General features: G+C 46.3%; 1 protein-coding gene across 3 annotated transcripts in view; it reads right to left on the bottom strand.

Moving 5' to 3' along the window:
• LOC143208348 (uncharacterized) overlaps positions 1-17,241 on the bottom strand; it is a 315,575-nt gene that overhangs the window by 15,353 nt on the left and 282,981 nt on the right. For all 3 annotated transcript variants that reach the window (XM_076422728.1, XM_076422730.1, XM_076422731.1), the window contains 2 exons: positions 2,171-2,977; positions 1,586-1,831 (listed from right to left, as the gene is read on the bottom strand). In XM_076422728.1, the coding sequence (XP_076278843.1) occupies positions 1,586-1,831; positions 2,171-2,977 (1,053 nt within the window). The remainder of the gene's footprint in view (positions 1-1,585; positions 1,832-2,170; positions 2,978-17,241) is intronic.

Genomic DNA, 17,241 nt, shown 5'->3' with positions numbered 1-17,241 from the left:
AGATTGACAGTCTTTATTTTCTGATGTGGTTTGTGTTGACAAAATGTTCTTTACCTTGTGAGCACCTTAAATAGTTCCCGAAGGAAAGAACGAAGAATTACAGGGTCCGCAACAAAATCTCGATGAGATTTTTAAAGTGCCCACCAGAGTTTAATTGACGGTTCAAATTCAATCGAAGACAACTTTGGTCACATTCTGAGGCCGAACCACTTAATTCAAAGCCAGATATTTTCTCGGATTGTGTGTCACAGGTCGTCAGAAACAGAAGATCGCCGCGATTAAACCTTGTTTAAACGTATCCGCGGCGTCGGCCCCTTCAATAAGAGAATCCCGTCGAGAAACAGCGTAACGAACGAGCGGCTGGAGCACCGACGGAGAAACAAAACTGAAGGATCCTCGCTGGAGTGACAAGACAACAGTCTAGGCAACGAGGACGCTTCAGATTGAAGCACCCGACAGGGGTCCAGAAAGAGAAAGACCGCTATACAGCCTCTGATAACATCAAACAAATCGAGGAACACGCCAGTAGTTTTTCTCCCACCGACGAAATTGTAAATAATCGGCCTCGAGTGTCGCCTCGTTACGAATAAAACAAATTCAAACCGCACGGAACTTCCGAGTTTCGCAAAGTTCCGCGGACAGAGGGCCTCTTCATGGTGTACCAGCGAGTCAACTAACGAAGAGTCCCTGATGTTTGTCGCCTAGGTATTTTCAATGAAGTTTAGAGAACGAATATGCGTGGTGGAGAGGACTCTTTTTATTCTTAAAACAGAGAAGATTCGCTCGAAGCTACAGCTCTTTCCCATTCAGTATGATCGGATGACATGTTTCGCATGATTTCTCGACGATTTTACAAACAGGAAACGTTTGGTTCGTATAGTTGAAGGGGCGAATAGCAACAAGCACATTGCGAGAGTATTTAATATTGGTTTTATTTTTTTATTAAGTGGTCTCTATTTCGAATCTCAAAAAATTTGTAGAACACCGTCGAATTCAGACTCTGATTGTTTCTCGACGCACAGTTCTCCATATCTGTGTGGTTTATTATCCGAGTTTGGATCTTAGAACAATTATACAGGCAAACAGCAGTACAAGCTTCGGCAGAAAATATCAGAGGAGGTTCAAGCCGAGGAAAAGCACGCGAATCCAGTGTCCGAGGAACGTCAATGGCGACGACGCGTTTGTAATCGCGAAAGCTCGCGTCTGGAGACGAGCCTCGTCCTCTTCTATAAGGCTAATGGACGAGCGTTCTGAAAGACGAGAGTGAAAAAAGGGAAGCGGGACACTAGAGGGGGGAGAGAGAGAGAGAGCGAGAGAAACAGATAGAGGGCGAAATAGAACAGTGTTGAGGAAACTGTCTAATTCCTCGGACAATGGGCTCTCTCCCGGGGGCCCGAAATCTCGAGACAAAATGCTCGAACGGCGGAACATTCGCGGCAGTTGCGGAACAAAACCGCTGGATCTTCGTAGGGAGACGCGTTCTGGAGACCTTAAGGATACTCGAGAGAAGACGAGAGAGACAAAGAGAGAAAGAGGGAGTCAGAGGTAAGAGATAGTTAAAGCAGAGAGAGAGAGAGACACTCACCGGTACTGGTAGCATTGAAGGCCAACATTGGCGGGGGAGGAGGTATTCCCCTTTGGCAGGCCACCTCGCTGGCAGTCAAGCTGACAACTCCTCCGCTCTCTTTGTACATGAAGCACAATCTTCGGCTGTTCCTGTAGGGCTGGGGTCTGTTGTTCTCGCTGGTCCAGGCTGTCCCGGGCGCCAGCTGGGTGGCGATCACGAACTGGGTGCCCTCCGCATCGTACCAACGACCGTGGCACGAGTACGCTGCCAAACAGAAAGCACAGAGCTCCCTCTAACTTTCGAAGATAGAATGCCTCGCTAAGTATCTCGAGGACCCCTTCTCGAACGCCATTATAGTCTAAATAAACTTTGACAACGAGTTACCAAACCCTGCGAAATAAAAGCCCCTTGTCGAGCTTCATTACTAATGCGATTTTAATTCTCAATAATACCCACTGACAACGTGGGTGTCCATTTTTAAACGGATAGATACGGACAATCTCTCTGTAAGCTCTGAAAGAGCACCTCAAAAAGTGAAGCTAGCCACCAAGTTCCCGATAAAGGAACCATAGTTCCTTGAGTTCCCAGCTAACATTCACTCACCAATGGAATTGTCATCGACGCAGTCCGTCTGGAACTCCATCCTGTCCGCAGTGGAGCACCCAATTGTAATGGTGGTGACCTCTGAGCTGCACCTGGAGATGTCTTCCTCCCTCTTCTCCCTCTTCTCGGCGGACTCATCTTCATCAGCTTCCTCGAGGTCCCTCCTGCTCCTCGACAGATCGTCATAGGTCATCTGCCTATGATTTCTGCCGGACCTTTTCTTGGGTAGATCCGCGGTGTCAGGATAATCACCGAAGTAATCCTCCTGGACTTCGAGGATACTGGAGTCTTCGGAGTCGTCGAAGTCGGTGGCCCAAAGCTGTCGGATTCTCGCGAAGTCGTCCGCGTCCACCTTGAAGTCCTCCATCTTGGGGCTTCTCCTTGTTCTCTCCTGAGGCCTCCTGACCTTGGACCTGTCACCGGAGCTTCGTTGCTCCTCGGGCCTTCTGGATTTGGATCTGGAGTGGTCCCAGAGCAGGTCCTCGATGTCCAAAGACCTTTTCGAAGAGACTTCTTCGAGGCTGTGGTCCCGGTGGGATCTGTTGTTGCGATTCGACCTGGCTCGCCTGCCCATCCTCTCGTGCACCAGGTACTCGTTGTTTGCACGCCGCTTTTCAGCTTCGAAGTCCAGCTTCCGACCACGTTCTTGCGTGCGTTCTTGCGCGTGTCGCACTTTTTCTCTATCTCTCCTCGCCACCTCCTGGTGCTGGTTCCGTCTACTTTCCCGGATGTTGCGCTGATTGCGATTCACACCTGTCACCGTGAACTTTCCCAGGTACGGACACGTCCGTGGCTCCGGGGAGCTTGCTGAAATTTTCGAGAAGCGAATCGATTAAATGATTGCGGAGTCTGTTTTGTCGTGGGATTTTTATTAGAGTGGCTCTAGGTACTTCTGGACCTAAAATTGAAAATTACCATAATCATCTACTTGAACGAGTTAACAAAAATAATTAGAAGTTGCGACTGCCTGCATAAACTAGTCGAAGCACAAACTTCGGGGACTACTGTTTCAACCTCTAGCAATCCGTGGAGCCATTTTCAGACCAAAAGGCTGCCTGAGACGTTTCACATCTCTTCCCTCTTCTCTTCCTTTCCTCTCTCTCTCTCTCTCTCTAGAGATCCTTAGCCGAAAATTAACAATTTAGAACGGGAGATTTATCGTCACCTCCGATGGACGACGTAGTAACAAGACGCAGGGGAGGGAATATGCTAGCGACAAACCGAGGAATAATTTATCCTGCTTCGGGACACCATCAGAATCAATTAACGCTCGTTTCCTAATTCCAACGAGCCAACGGTCCGATGAACGATCGATCTATAAACTCCCCGTTCAGGGACTCCTTCTCGGTAACACACAGAGAGATACTCGCGAAACTTAACAGGAATGGGGGAGGGGAGGGATAGGAAGGACATCTCGACCGAAGATCGGCTGAATTACAAATTACCTGCTCCGGAGTGGAATCAACAAGAAACTTTCCCCTATCGATCTTCCCTAACGACGTTTTCTTGCGGCCGGATCGATCGTCCGGAGGATCGGTCAGTTGCGAAACACAGTCGGGATACTCGATTTTGCGAAATTTCTACCCTCTCGGCCATTAATCATCGATCAAACATCAAACCCGATTCGAGATCTACCCTGCATTCTAAAGCCGCTGAGCATCCTCCCAAAACGATTATGTTCAGCCCTCGGCTCTTTAATATTTATCCGTTTGCCGTGCAACGTCGAATTTAATCCTTGATAGGTATCGATCAAAATCGGTTTCTTAGTTTTGATCACTGAAAGATTTGTCTTTCATTTTGAAGAGAAACTCGAAGCTGTTTCGCAGCAGGTTTTCCCAGCGTCGCAAAACGATTATGTTACACGTTCACCCCCCGATATTCCGGATCTCAGGAACACGCCCATAAATTTTGCGAAGGGTTTGCGGCCAGCTCTCCAGCACCTCGGCCAAATGTTCTGAACCAATGCGAACTTAGCAGAGCGCGGGAAAAAGCATCGAGGAGAGCGCTCGGAAACTCGAGCAGCGTACACCGCAGATCCAGTTTTGCACTCGACCAGTTTACATCAATCTCGAGAGGCGCTCGCATTATAGCGAACTTAAAGTTGTAAAGCAAACTCGCGCGAGTTTATTTCCGTTCCGGATATCCGATAGAGAAAAGGAAACTTGCCGGGATGATGGAGGCTAGGCTCGAATCGAATTCGAAATGTGAACCACGTTTCAGATGGAAAATACTTTAGAGAAGGAGCTGCACTTTCGGGAATATTGAAATAACGTCTTACATACGTGCCATGTCCCTTTCGAAGAAAAGATTTCATTTTTCTTTAAAATAAATCTTTTTATTTAATCGAAGATATAATATATATATATATTTCCAATTCCAATTTCAATAAAATCCATAAAAATCTGTGTAGCGTATAAAATTGGGAACCTATGAAACGTCGAGGACTATGTAATCATTCTCAGTGGCTGGTACTCAAATAAATTGAAGGAAAATTCTACATCCAGGACTTTGATGGTTGGTCAAGGGAAACGTGCGACCCAGTTTCGCGCAGAATATCGTGCGGCGAGACGCGTTAACGGCGACACGACTAATCCCGAGCGAAACTAGCTGTAACGCTGTGAAAACAGTCGAGCCCATTTACCGCGGTAAACATCTCATAAGGAAAATCCTGAAAATCCGCAAACAGACGAGGTGGCGGCAGCCCTGGCGCTTTCCAGGGAAATTCGAAGGGCGAAAAATCGATTGCCGCTCTCGGGCAAACAATCGTTATCCGTGTTAGGTTGCGGTTATAGTAGATTCTCGATCGCGGCTGACTCATGTATCTTAAAATTTTATAACGAGTCCCTCACCGAATATTTTTAATCTACGTCGACTAATATGACTATTTAGACATTACAGCAGAATGTAAAATTATTCATAACTTCACTGGAGATCTATTAAACGAGGACTTTTTGTAAGTACACTGTCGCATAGAGTTCCATCGTGTTTGTTCAGCATTTTGGATTATAGGTCGGGCTGCAGCCGCCTCATTAAGCTTGAAAATAATACCGTGGTCCGGAGACAACGAAGACGAAAGGCAGAAGGGTCGCGAGTCGTGTTCTGTCGCGAACCTTCGGCAAGACAGGAGAAGGGGGATGGTTTCAGAAAAGGGGGTGGCTGCAGAAGGGGGCTTTGGGACTGGCCCGAGGGTGCGACGTCAGATTTGTCTCGTTAGAGTTCGCATTGTGCCTGCCTATGGCCGATTTACGCTCGCCCACCCCACCGTTCTTTTTCCTTCTCCGTATCTAACGAGCTTCCATTAAAGCCGCAACGTCAACCCTTCGCGTAGCCACCCTTATCCGCCACCCTGTTCTCATCCCCTTCGCGATCTTCCGCGTCTTCGCGCTATTCGCGATTTTCTGTGTCTTCCTCGGATTCTTCGCAGTGTTCCTCGATCGTGATTCTTCAACACCTTTTTATAAGTTCTTTTAGGTAAACTATCCCTTAAAATGCTCAAGTATAACTTCCAAGTCTCTGTTTCTAGATTTTAAACAGTTAAATTGTGAATACTTTATGCGATTTCGTTCAAATTTTAAGCAGATATTTTGTTATTTGATAAAACGTAATTTTAATTGCAGGAAATATGGTTTTAACGATGCGTAGTTGGTTGAAATTGGACCTAGTTTTACCCACTGTCGGCCGAATATAACTTTTCTGATTGATATATTTGTTCACCATTCTGGGACATCGACGTACTAATTGCGATGTTTATAAAGCACTGTAATACCTCAACTGTACGTCATACATTCGCTGATCTTCCGTGTTAAAAAATGTTTGCAAAACCTAAGCAGTCCAGCTTACGAGAACTCGCGAACGTTTTCTTGAAAAGAACACTTCTCTGGGTCACAAGTGGCACAGACACTGTCTCGGAGTTGACAATAATTCACGGTAAAACATTCTTGCACTGTGGAAAGTTGGAACCGTGCACCGAAAAGTGTATAAAATTTTAATTGCTACCACTTGTACATGCTTCCCAGAATAAACACACTTTTCGTACCGAGATGTCAGGCGAGGACGCTAATTTTGGAGAGGGGGTTGCGATCTCTATTATTCGAGTGGGGGCAGTTTACAATATTGACGCGCAACGTTTAGTTGATCAGTGATCTTTGATCGATGCGCATCAGTGTCATTAAGCGGTGACATTAATTAATCAGTGTCATTAAATGGTGAAAAAGAAATAATAACTTAAGTCCGAATAAAAACGTGTTCTATCGCATAATCTCTCGAGCACACATCGTGTTCTCCGAGGTTCGTGTTCCGGGGAAATAAATAATACCGGTCACATGCGCCTAATCACACGATCTTCTCATGCGCATGAAAAAGACCTACTGAACGTAGAACTATGGGAGCTTAATCGGTTCCTAATAAACATAAAATCGAACCGCAACGAGTCCACGGTACGTAGTCGAGGCCATAATACATGGACGAACAAAGAGAAAAAAGAAAACGGTAAGGAACACGTCCGCCATTGTCTAGCGTTGTCAGCAGGTCCCTTTTATTGCGATCGGGAAAACTGATTTGGCGGGGGCCGGCCGCAAAAATCTCGTTATTTTTCTGGCTAATTAGACATGTATTGCGCCGGACCAAAGGCGATTCCGGGCAAAGGAGACTTGATTTTTCCGTCTCGTTAGGCGATTCCCGATAGCAGCCCTGAAACCAGCCGGCCAAAGGGACCTATCCCGGGGATAAGGGCGAGATCCCCGCCCACATCCCTCGGCTGAATCGGGCACTCTCCTCTACCTTTGTGTTTCGATTGGGAGAACAAATCGTGAACTTCGACGGTCGTTAGTTACGTTCGCCGGGCGAAACTTTTGACAATGTATCGCTGGAATCGCTGCCGCCTGGCGAATTTTAATGGGCCAGAGAAGAGAGAGAGAGAAAGAGAGAGGAGAGAGGGAGAGCCTGGAGAGAACCGAGCAGTACAGTTCCAAGAGAGAAACGTTCTTCCAACTTTATACATTTTCTTCGATTTCGTCGCGCTTCGTTACCCCCGCCTCGTAAAACGTTCCGTTTCGTGTAATTTATAATTATCGGCGGCACAATGGGGAATTAACGTCTCTGTTCGAGGGCCCCGCGTTTATTACAATTGTTATACTTTGCCAAAAGTCCTTCTGCGAGTATGGAAAATGGATGAGACTGCCGTAGAAAATTTGTCACTATAATTCATAAACATTGTGTTGAGACGTCAATTAAATCAGGCATCGTACCAGAGTACTCGTTCTAATTTGAGACTATTTTTCAATTTCAACGTTGAAAGAAACTATGAGACCAACCAGGTCAACTGTCCGTGGTATAATTTATCGGAACCGTGTCGGGGAACTCTGGGAAATTTGGGAGGGCGAGTCAGAAATCGGTCAAACGAAATCGGATCGATTGATTCGAGAAAGACGGTCGGCGTTGGCGCGAATCGCGTGTCGATGGCATGGCGCTTCGAAAAGGTGGAGAGGAAACGGAAAAGGTGGAACGGGAAAGGGGCACCCTATCCGCGGATCGAGCCAGGGCTCCTCGACACGGCACTTGGAACTTTTTAATTAATCAATCGAGGGTCCCCTCTACGGCCTCTTCTTTGTCGCGCGCGCGTGCCAGCGAAATGGCCGACCGCGGCTCTAATCGATCGCGAGAATTTTCCACTTTCGGTGTACACAGCGCGCAATCTCGTTGTTTCTTTCCGTTCGAGCCGTCGGAAAATTTAATTACGCGATATTGGGCCTCCGCAGGGACACTTTTTTCCGGCGACGGAAAACGTCGAATGAAATTTCGCCTATCACAACGCGGCCGCAATTTGCCTCGCTCCGATCCGCAAATAAAAAAGATCAATCCCACGGCGATCTCTCTGTCTCTCTTTCTCTCACTCTCCAACTATCTATTTTCCTCTGTTGCCTTTTCTGCAACCTTGTCCACCTTTTCGGCCACTGCCACGATTTTTCGCCAAAAGAGTTGATTGCGGTCGCAATTTTCCTTCTCTTGCATTTCTTCCTTTTTTTTTAAACGAGAAACTATAAAAAGCAGAGGCCTCCAATTCCGGTGTAATTTAATCCTAAATAATTCTCATTGGAGATTCATGAAAATGTTGCTATCCAATTAAAGGGAGGTTGTGAAAGTGTGTTGATAAAATAGGCATTAGAAAAAGAATTCGAGTCTACCCGAGCCAACGGTATAAAATATGTAGGTATGAACTTTCATTCTCGGAGAAATCGAATTGAAAAATTCATCCTGACTGACCATTACTCAGGTCTTCTACTTGTATCGAACATCTGTAATGGTTCCGGATTATATATTGATCTGTGTCATTGTCAGATATAACTGCTTCAAAACAGCGGCGTCAGTGGAAAAGGTCGGTTATGGTCAGACACGCGAGTAGAATGACACTCGATGTGTTCTATACCATTGTTTTTTGAAATAGTTTGTCAATTTACCATTTATTGGTCGAACCGCAATACAGAATACAACAAACATGATCCACGTTGATGTTCAAGACCGCAGGATCGCTAGATATTAGTTGCAACTCCGTGACAAAAATATCGACGACACACCTATCGTTCAAAGTGCAGTAAAATGGCAGGAAACAATCATAACTCACTTTTTTTTAAGTCGTTGTAAAGAGAAAACTTTGCTCTTCAAGTCCGCGGTGATTTCAGTCGCGAAGAAAATGTTTTAAACTCTGTAGAAATTTTCCTCCTGATATTTGATCGTCACTGGACCTACAATGCATTCGAAGATAAGAATATATAATTGCGCAACGGGGTACGGTAAAGAAAAAATAATGTTGTAAGAAGTCAGATAACGGGTGGAAGAAGAGTTTGAGGGTATCCTCGCGGAAACGTGACGCTGCAGAAAACCACAATACGTTATAGAACATTTTCACGGAGCCCGAAATAAATAGCGTTAAAGAGCAAACACATTATTTACCGCGGCGCCGGAAGGGGACGATAAATATCCAAGGTTTCTCTCCTTCGAAAGCCCCCGGGGGGAATAAATCAGCCGAGAGCCGTAGGTACATTTAACAATCGTCAGCTTGCGCGCCGTTCACTTCTTTCCGGGAAGAAATCACTATGGGGGTGGTTTTCCAGGCGTGTGGAAAGGGGCAGAGCGAGCGGGAAAAAGATAGACGGAGAGACCGAGTGAAAGAAAGAACGAACCAACGAACGGAGAGAGAGGGGAGGGAGAGGGAGAGAGAGAGAGAGAGAATCGGCACACAGAGCGTACTCGAAAAAAAAGAAACGAGAAAAAAGGAAAGGACACGATAGAATGGCACGCCAATTATCTTTCGCGCGAGTCCCGGCGACGCTTTCTTTGTTTCGTTCGTCCGGAAATGACGCCTCGATTCTCGGCAGAGCGATAAATTTCCAGCGGAAATAACTTTTGGCAGTGAAAGGGGGCGTGAGCCGCCCCTCGACGAAATAGGGACCTTCAGCTCTACGCTGTCGTTCGCCGGGGAAACAAGAATAGCCTTCCACCGATATTTTCCCTTCTACAGCGGCCAACCAACTTCTAGGACCTGGCTGAGCATTAACCTATTAAGCCCCCACCAATGAAATATCGCCATTCTCGCATTAATCTCTTGATGGTACATAGACGTCTCGGGTACGCGTCATATGTTCCTTAAAAGACGACGAGTACATTCTCAAAAACATTCAAAATTCGCAATTCCTCCATAACGCAGAATACTCCGAAAAAATTCAAAAACGTTTTATGCAATACATCGTGGAAAACGAAATTGTATATTATTTCAACAACTTGCTCGGATGACACGGTTGCTTTAGTATGGCAAAAAATCCTCGCGGAAACACGGTTCGATTTGCGGAGCAGTTTCCGGAGCGGGGGCGTGCAGGGGGTGGCCCGCAAGAATCCGAGAAACACTTTGCGCGAAATAAAGGCGTGTAAAAATATTTATGGGTCGGCGACGAAAATATTTTATGGCCGGGGCGAACGCTCGCGCGTTTATTAAATATTTATGCCGGTCGCGGAAAACATTTTCCTTCGGCCCCGATGTAAATTCGCCCTCGAACCGTCTCCGGTCACGCCCCCCTCCCTTTCGAGCATCGTCGTCGTCGTCGTCGACGGCGAACTTCCTGTTTTCCCCGGAATCACGAAGACGCAACGTTTGGGAATGGGGATCGAGCCGACGCCGGCGGAATTGGATTTTAATTCGCATTAACTTCCCACCGAGGCGAGGACCGAGGCTCTCTCTCCCTGGGATTGATTTTCTCCTCTTTGATTTCGCTCGAACGAGTGCGACCAATATTTTCGCTTAGCCCCGACCACCTTCGACATCAAACTTCTTTATTCCCTCGCTCTTTTCTTTCTTTCTCTCCTCTCCTCCCCTCCTCTCTTTCTCTCTGTTTCTTGCTTCTCTAGACTTTTTTCCTTTCCTTCTTTTACTTTCTCTCCCTTTCTTCTCTAGACTCGTCCCTTCTTTTATCAAGTGTACGAATTAATTCGTGGTCCTCACAATTAATCATTTCTAAGTAGTAGAGTCAGTGGAATATAAATATGTATATTGACTGTGTTGTATACATATACAGATAATATTGAAATAAAGAATATAGAGTACATATGTAGATGTTTGAAGTCGGATGAATACGTCTTTCTATATTAATGGATGCGGAGCGACTGCCGAAATCGTGCCTGCTCACACTACCATCGCATGTCTACTTGTACATGTAATTGTCTACATAATCAAATAAAGTTGAGGAAAGGCTAGGAATTAATTTCTGCACCTAATGTGTTCTCTCTCTCTCCCTTTCTTTCTTCCCGGGCTTGTTCCTTCTTTTAGCTTCTCCCTTTCTCTTTGAAAGGTGCTTTTTCTCTCTGAACCGCGAGGAAGAAGCGTACCGCCCGGTAATTCCTCTCCGGGGCCGATAAAAGAGAAGAGCTTTGTCATCCGCTCTTATTTTCCGAGTTAATGGATTGTTGCGCGCCGCACGATAATGGAGAATATTCCCGCGGCGAACGGACGCCGGTTAATATTCTAATTTTCGAACAGAGCCCAGTCCACCTTTTCTCTCCCCCGCTCCGGTCCGTTTTCGCGCGCGCGCGCGTGCTAATTTCATCGAGCGATGCTGTGTTTTATGCGGCCGAAATGAAAGGCAACGACGCGACGAGACGAGCACCGAGAATTTCACGACGGACGTTGTCGTACCGCGTGAACACCTGTACTATGCGTCGATGGTCGTCTACCAGGTACGCCTCGAACGGTCGAAATTCATGTTTTATACTCGCCTATTTTCTTTTATGGATCTGTCGCTTTTTAGTGGGTGGTGAAATCGATTCGGTACGCTGTTCCAGAAGATATTTCGACGTGTATTAGCGAGAGAAGTAGAAATCTTACCGTCTTTATTTCAGTTTAAGCAATTGTCTACCGAACTACATTATTCGTTTCGTATGAAACTTGTCCCGTTTAGAAGAGAAACGTTTTGCGATGATCACCTGATTTTTGTTTACGCGGAGTCCCTCTTGAGGTGTCAAGGTGACCTTTGCTTTTCAAATCGAATTGTAGGTGTTTATTTAGCTAGGATTACAGTCTATTCCGTGAATAGTTCGTTGACCTAAATGTATTGTGATTTCAAGATCGTTCAAGGGCATTCATTGCTATTCAAATCTTACATTGCTAATGTTGAACTCCCGTATCTTGTGTAAGCAATGTCCAAGCATTATTCATAAAGATATTTATAACTAGCGGTCCTAGTCGAACACGACTCGCAAATTAGATTCAGTATACAGTGGAAATTCGGCAACTGCTGGTATCGATTGCGGAAGTTACCGGTTTCGGTAGTAGAAAGAGACTCAAACGAGTGACTCGCAACGTTCACCGCTAGGAAGGAAGAAAGGAAGAATTCCAATAGAGTCTGCGCTGTAGAGTTGCGGCGTTGGTGCTCTCCCTCAAAAACGTTTTCACCTGATCCAACACGGAGAGAGAATGAGAGAGAAAAAGAGCTGGTTAGGCCAGCGTGCATTCTCACCAGTATCAAAAGAACTGGATGGAAGTCGAACCGCAAAGGATCGAGAGTCGAATGCCGTCGAATGGACAAGCAGAACGTAATCCGAATTCCGAGTGGTTACAGAGAGAGAGGTGCACACGGTGGATAAAGGAGAGCGAGGAAACGAAACAGCAGCAGCCGCTGCCGCGGAAACGGCGAAACAATCGGTCGTGTGCCCGGTAAATCAAAGGGCTACTGTGAAATTTTCTGCAGGGCCCGCCCGAACGCAGTAACAAACCAGCCCCGAATCCTGCCCGGCTCGATAACGTTTCCCCGCCATGCCAGGGCAAAACACACATATCTCCGGCGGTAAACACGCATGACAAGCGATGTAATTAAAGCTGAGTGCAGCTAAACGACATCGAGCTTGGACGGCTTGATTATTATTGGCCGGCCAACATTTCGACCCGATTCTGTCAAATATAGCCTCGGCCCGCCGCGTAATTTTGTATCGCGAATATTAAACCATTAGGTGTAATGACCGATGCGTGCTGCGATCCCGCGAAATTCGATCGATCCCGCGCCGACGCACTTGGACACGCTTTTCTCGAAATGCTGGACGAAATTCAAATTCTTTTTTTTCAAATACGATGATATTGGTTGTCCAGATATAGGCCATTAAAGTTGAACCTAAAACAGTTTGTACCCTATATAATCTTTATTCCCACAAATCGAATTATCGTCGCACTATTGATTGATTTTTAATATTTGATTAATTGACGACGATCCAGGAATAAATTGCTTTGGATGTCTTCGGCGGGGAATCAACATGTTTACGAAATGCTTTAATTTTTATATTTCCTTTAAGCCAGAGAATTTTAGAGCAACACGCGCCGACGACCAATATTTGTTCCACGGACTCGACGGATCTCCCCGGTTCTCAGCACTTCAACTTTCAAATGAATTTTCCGGGAATAATGAATTTTATCATCGTCCGCGCGCTGCGCTGCGCCGCCGTCGCGTCGCGTCGGTCGGCGCTTCGTTGCGTCACGCTCTGAATAATCTGCGAACCCGATCGTCGAATGGCATAAATTTATTTAATTGGCGTGGCCGAATATTGAAAAAAAATTCCATTCGAAATTATTATCGCCCCTCGTTATCGTTATTACTCCGTTCACCGTATCGTTTCCTCGTTAATAAACGACTGAATTTCGACGGATGTAATAACGGTCCCGTGTCGACGTTGCCTAGATAAGGCCTACACATTGTGACACCAGAACTATAGCACTCGTTCTAACAAAGCATCATCACTTTTTTTATAAAGACATCTTTTAGAATTTTAGATAAAAATTGATTGACACTGCAAAGGGAAATTATTTAAATAAATCTATTTCTTTGAATATACAGGATGATTCCAGGAACGATCGCAGTCGAATTAAAGGACAACCGATCCAACAAACATCTCTATCAACTCGTCCCCAGCCGAGTGCTGGAAATCATGGTGAAGAGAGCGGGAAGAAGGTAAACGAAGATTAAAGTCGCGAAGAAATAATTTCTGCGTCAAAGGGTGGCTGCGTTTTCACGGTGGATCGATCACGGGCCACCTTATAACATCGGCTCTTAAAGGCCTCCTTTCAGGAGCACGGAGTAAACCTTGCTGGGGTTAGGATTCGCGTCTTTGAACTTGACACAGGTCACCTGACTCTGTGGCTTCGGCCTCTTCTTCGGATCCTTGCTGTATCTATCCTCCGTTCTCCTTCTTCTTCATTTTCCCATCTCTCTCTCTCTCTCTCTCTCTCTCTCTTTGGCCTCTTCATCGAGAGTCCTCTCCACCACAGTGTTTTCGGTGCTCACTCTTTCTCCGTTTCTCTCTCGCGGGACTCTCTGGAGTCCTTGGAAACGACGACCGCAGTCGCGTTTCCTCACCCCTTTCCTCCCCTTTAATTTTCCGCTGCGTCTTGTCCTCTCTCCCTCGATACACACTGTATCGGGGATGTATCGGGGTTAGTGATGCGAGCTTGCCACCCCCAGACCAGCGCCGCAGCAATTTGCGAGTACACAGACCCGACGGATCGCTCTCAATGCTTGCCGGTGTTCCTGCCAAGGCTTCAGAGAATTTGTTTAACAAACCAGTTTTCACCTCCACACCTGATCCAGACATCACAAATTTTCATCCCGCAAGGAGTACGACCCACTTTAAAGATCGAGTTGTATCATCTAGCTTGATCACTAAAGAAAAATGTTGGAAGTCTGTAATGATGTCAGAATAATAAGTGTAGTAAATTTTGAGGTAACCGGGAGTTGCACGCGAGTTTTTGTGTATGAGAACGAGTAGGAGTTATGCTCGTCGCCAGCTCGACGGCACGTCGCAGCCTCTAAACGGGCCGAAACAGATTTCCCGGGCGTGATTACAATATTGCTGTTGGCAGAGCTTTTGGATCCGACGTCGGCCATCGATTCTAAATTAATTTCAATTACGTCCGACCGGCCGACCCGGCCGATCATCTGCATTTCACCTAACCGGGAACCGACGGATATTTATGCGCGAGTCCCGGCGAACCGAGCAGACACGTTTTCCCAGCCTTTGACCCGGTTTTTCTGGCACTACATCCGATAACCTGTTTTGTTTTCCCTTTTCCTATCACCCTCCTCTCTTTCCCTCGCGCTCGCTCTTTCTTTCTCTCTCTCTCTGTATACGTAACGGGTCGCCGGTAATCGAATCAACAACTGTACGAGAAAACATTTCAATTTGAATATTGATCGCGCAATCTTGTCCGACCAGCTATTGATACACGCTACTTATTCTCGATGGTATCGGCAAAACCGATTACTACTCACGGAACACGGGAAAGCTTTTCATCGGAGATCACGGGAACAGTGGTCGAAAACTGTTCCCGTTCCGTTTATGGGATTCGATGCTTATTTACAGTGGTTTTTTGCACGCCGCCCCTTTGAACGATTCTGGAGATGCGAAACTGGGACTTCCGTCTCCTGATTTCTCTTTCACCTCGGTACTTTCATAAAATGGAGACGCTTTGGAACTTAATTTGCAAAAACAGTATTGCCCAAGCAGTGTATATTCTGTTCTTCTTTTATCATTTAATCGTCGACGATATTAAATTCTATTCTCGTAGATGTACAAAGGAATAACCAAGACTTAAAATTAATTTTAATTAATTCCAGCCGGGAATCTATTTAGAATCTTTTTAGTGGAGAGGAGATTAAAAAGCATTTAAAAGTGAGAAATAGAACGTCCCAGAATAATTAAGCTAAAAGGTTGAGTACAACAACCGCGTGGGAGTAAATAAAACGCGTTGGGGGTCATGAAAAAATTAGTAATGCAAAAGCGTACCGCGTAAAAAGACAGCAGGGTGAAGAGGATAGAAAATTCATCACTTGCGTGAAAGATAATTTAAAAATGAACTTGCTCCACTATTTTATAAACGAAACATCAAGTTGCTTTGAAAAATTGTATAATTCTACTCTGCACTTAATGTTCGCTAAAATCGAATTCGGTGAACACTGTTGAATTCTGTCTCTCTCATCCAGTGCTCGAAAAATTGCTCGCAGATCAGGCCGCTCTCTAAGCTGCCAGCAAACCGTAGAAAAGCCCCTGTGGTCGAAGGGCTAAGAAGCGTGAAGTGCGGTGAAATTGAACGAAATGGTGGAGGCTGTCGATAACTTAGCGGTAGGGTAGATCCAGCACAGGGAGCTGGGGGATGTAGGAAGCCAACGCAGCATATTTCCATATTTCCGCGGCAGTCTCCCCGATCACCGTTTCTCTTTCGTAGGATCGGGCTCGGAAATCCTCGACGAAAGTTGTTTTTTAGCTGACTAGGATATCGTTGCAGAGAGGTGCATTAAGGATCATCGACAGGACACGATAATCCCGTTACCAGCGGCGTATTTACACGCGGCCCGGTGCCCCGAGGGTTGCGAGCGTATATCTTCGCAGATTTGATTCTACGCTTCTAGTATAACGGGACAACAGCTTGCACACGCGAGCACGATGGCCGAAGCGGGCGCGGCTTTAATGAGATTAAGCGTGAAAAACGATCGCCGATCGTACATATAATATGTATACTCGCGACGCGTACACGGCCTCGCGAGCGCGGCCCTGTTTTCATCGCAACCCAGTTTCTCCTTGGTGTGTTCGCAATTTAATATCTAGCCGGACCCGCCGTAAAGTGATTTCTTTTGTAATTACAGCGCCCCGACGCGGCGCGGCGAGGCCTCTCCTCGATGCGAGCTACGAACGCCGAGGCATAAGTATTTGCCCCTCATTAGATCTACCCCTGAACATGCCTGCGAACTCGTGTGCTTCGGCCCGAGTCGATCGAGCACTTTCTCGAACCTATTTGGGATACTTCGGATACAATTTTGGAGAAAATCTACAAATGCAACGACGAACGAGAGTCAGAGAGGACGTGAAATTTTCAGAAAAATATAAAATATTAATTATTAACAATGCTACGTGTAGAACCAAGAAATACCGATCAACGAGTATAAAATTCTGGTGAGAAAACTATCTGAGAAATGCATTATTCAAAAATTCGTACTACTAGTGCAATGATGCAGCTGTAAAATGAAGGAAGATCGGTGAACGGCAATCGGAGAGGACGCGCAATTTTCGGAAAAATATATCTGAGGAATGAACCAAGTGGGAGAAGGGAATGGTTTCCCCTCCTCTCCGTTTCGTCGCTTTAATTCACGGCCGGATTGAGCAAGCTCCGAGCGAATGAAATGCGGTCCTCTGTGTATTCGCGCGCGAGGGACCGACGACGACTTTTCAATATTTTATCAATCGACCGGTCGGCCGCTGCCAAACGTCGCCTAGTTGCGTAACTTCCGTATGGAGGAGCGCAGATAGTAATCGCGGCGCAACAATGGGCCGGCGAAGGTAGACGGGCGCGGAGCGGTGCGGAGCGGGTATCAAAACGTCGAGCAATTCGCAGAAACGATCGGCCCCGGGTCCGCCTCGCCCGATGGAAATTCAATTTTCCGACTAGCTGGAGTCGCCGGCGCGGCGTGTAGATACGCATTTTTGGACAGGTCCGCGGACGGTTTGACGTTTAACGGCGACGCGTCCGACGCACGTTCAAATTTTTCATG

This window comes from Lasioglossum baleicum, chromosome 4 (assembly GCF_051020765.1).
Source record: "Lasioglossum baleicum chromosome 4, iyLasBale1, whole genome shotgun sequence".
Lineage (NCBI taxonomy): Eukaryota > Metazoa > Arthropoda > Insecta > Hymenoptera > Halictidae > Lasioglossum > Lasioglossum baleicum.
Note: the sequence above shows the minus strand (reverse complement) of the source record. Positions and strands in the feature narration are given on the sequence as shown.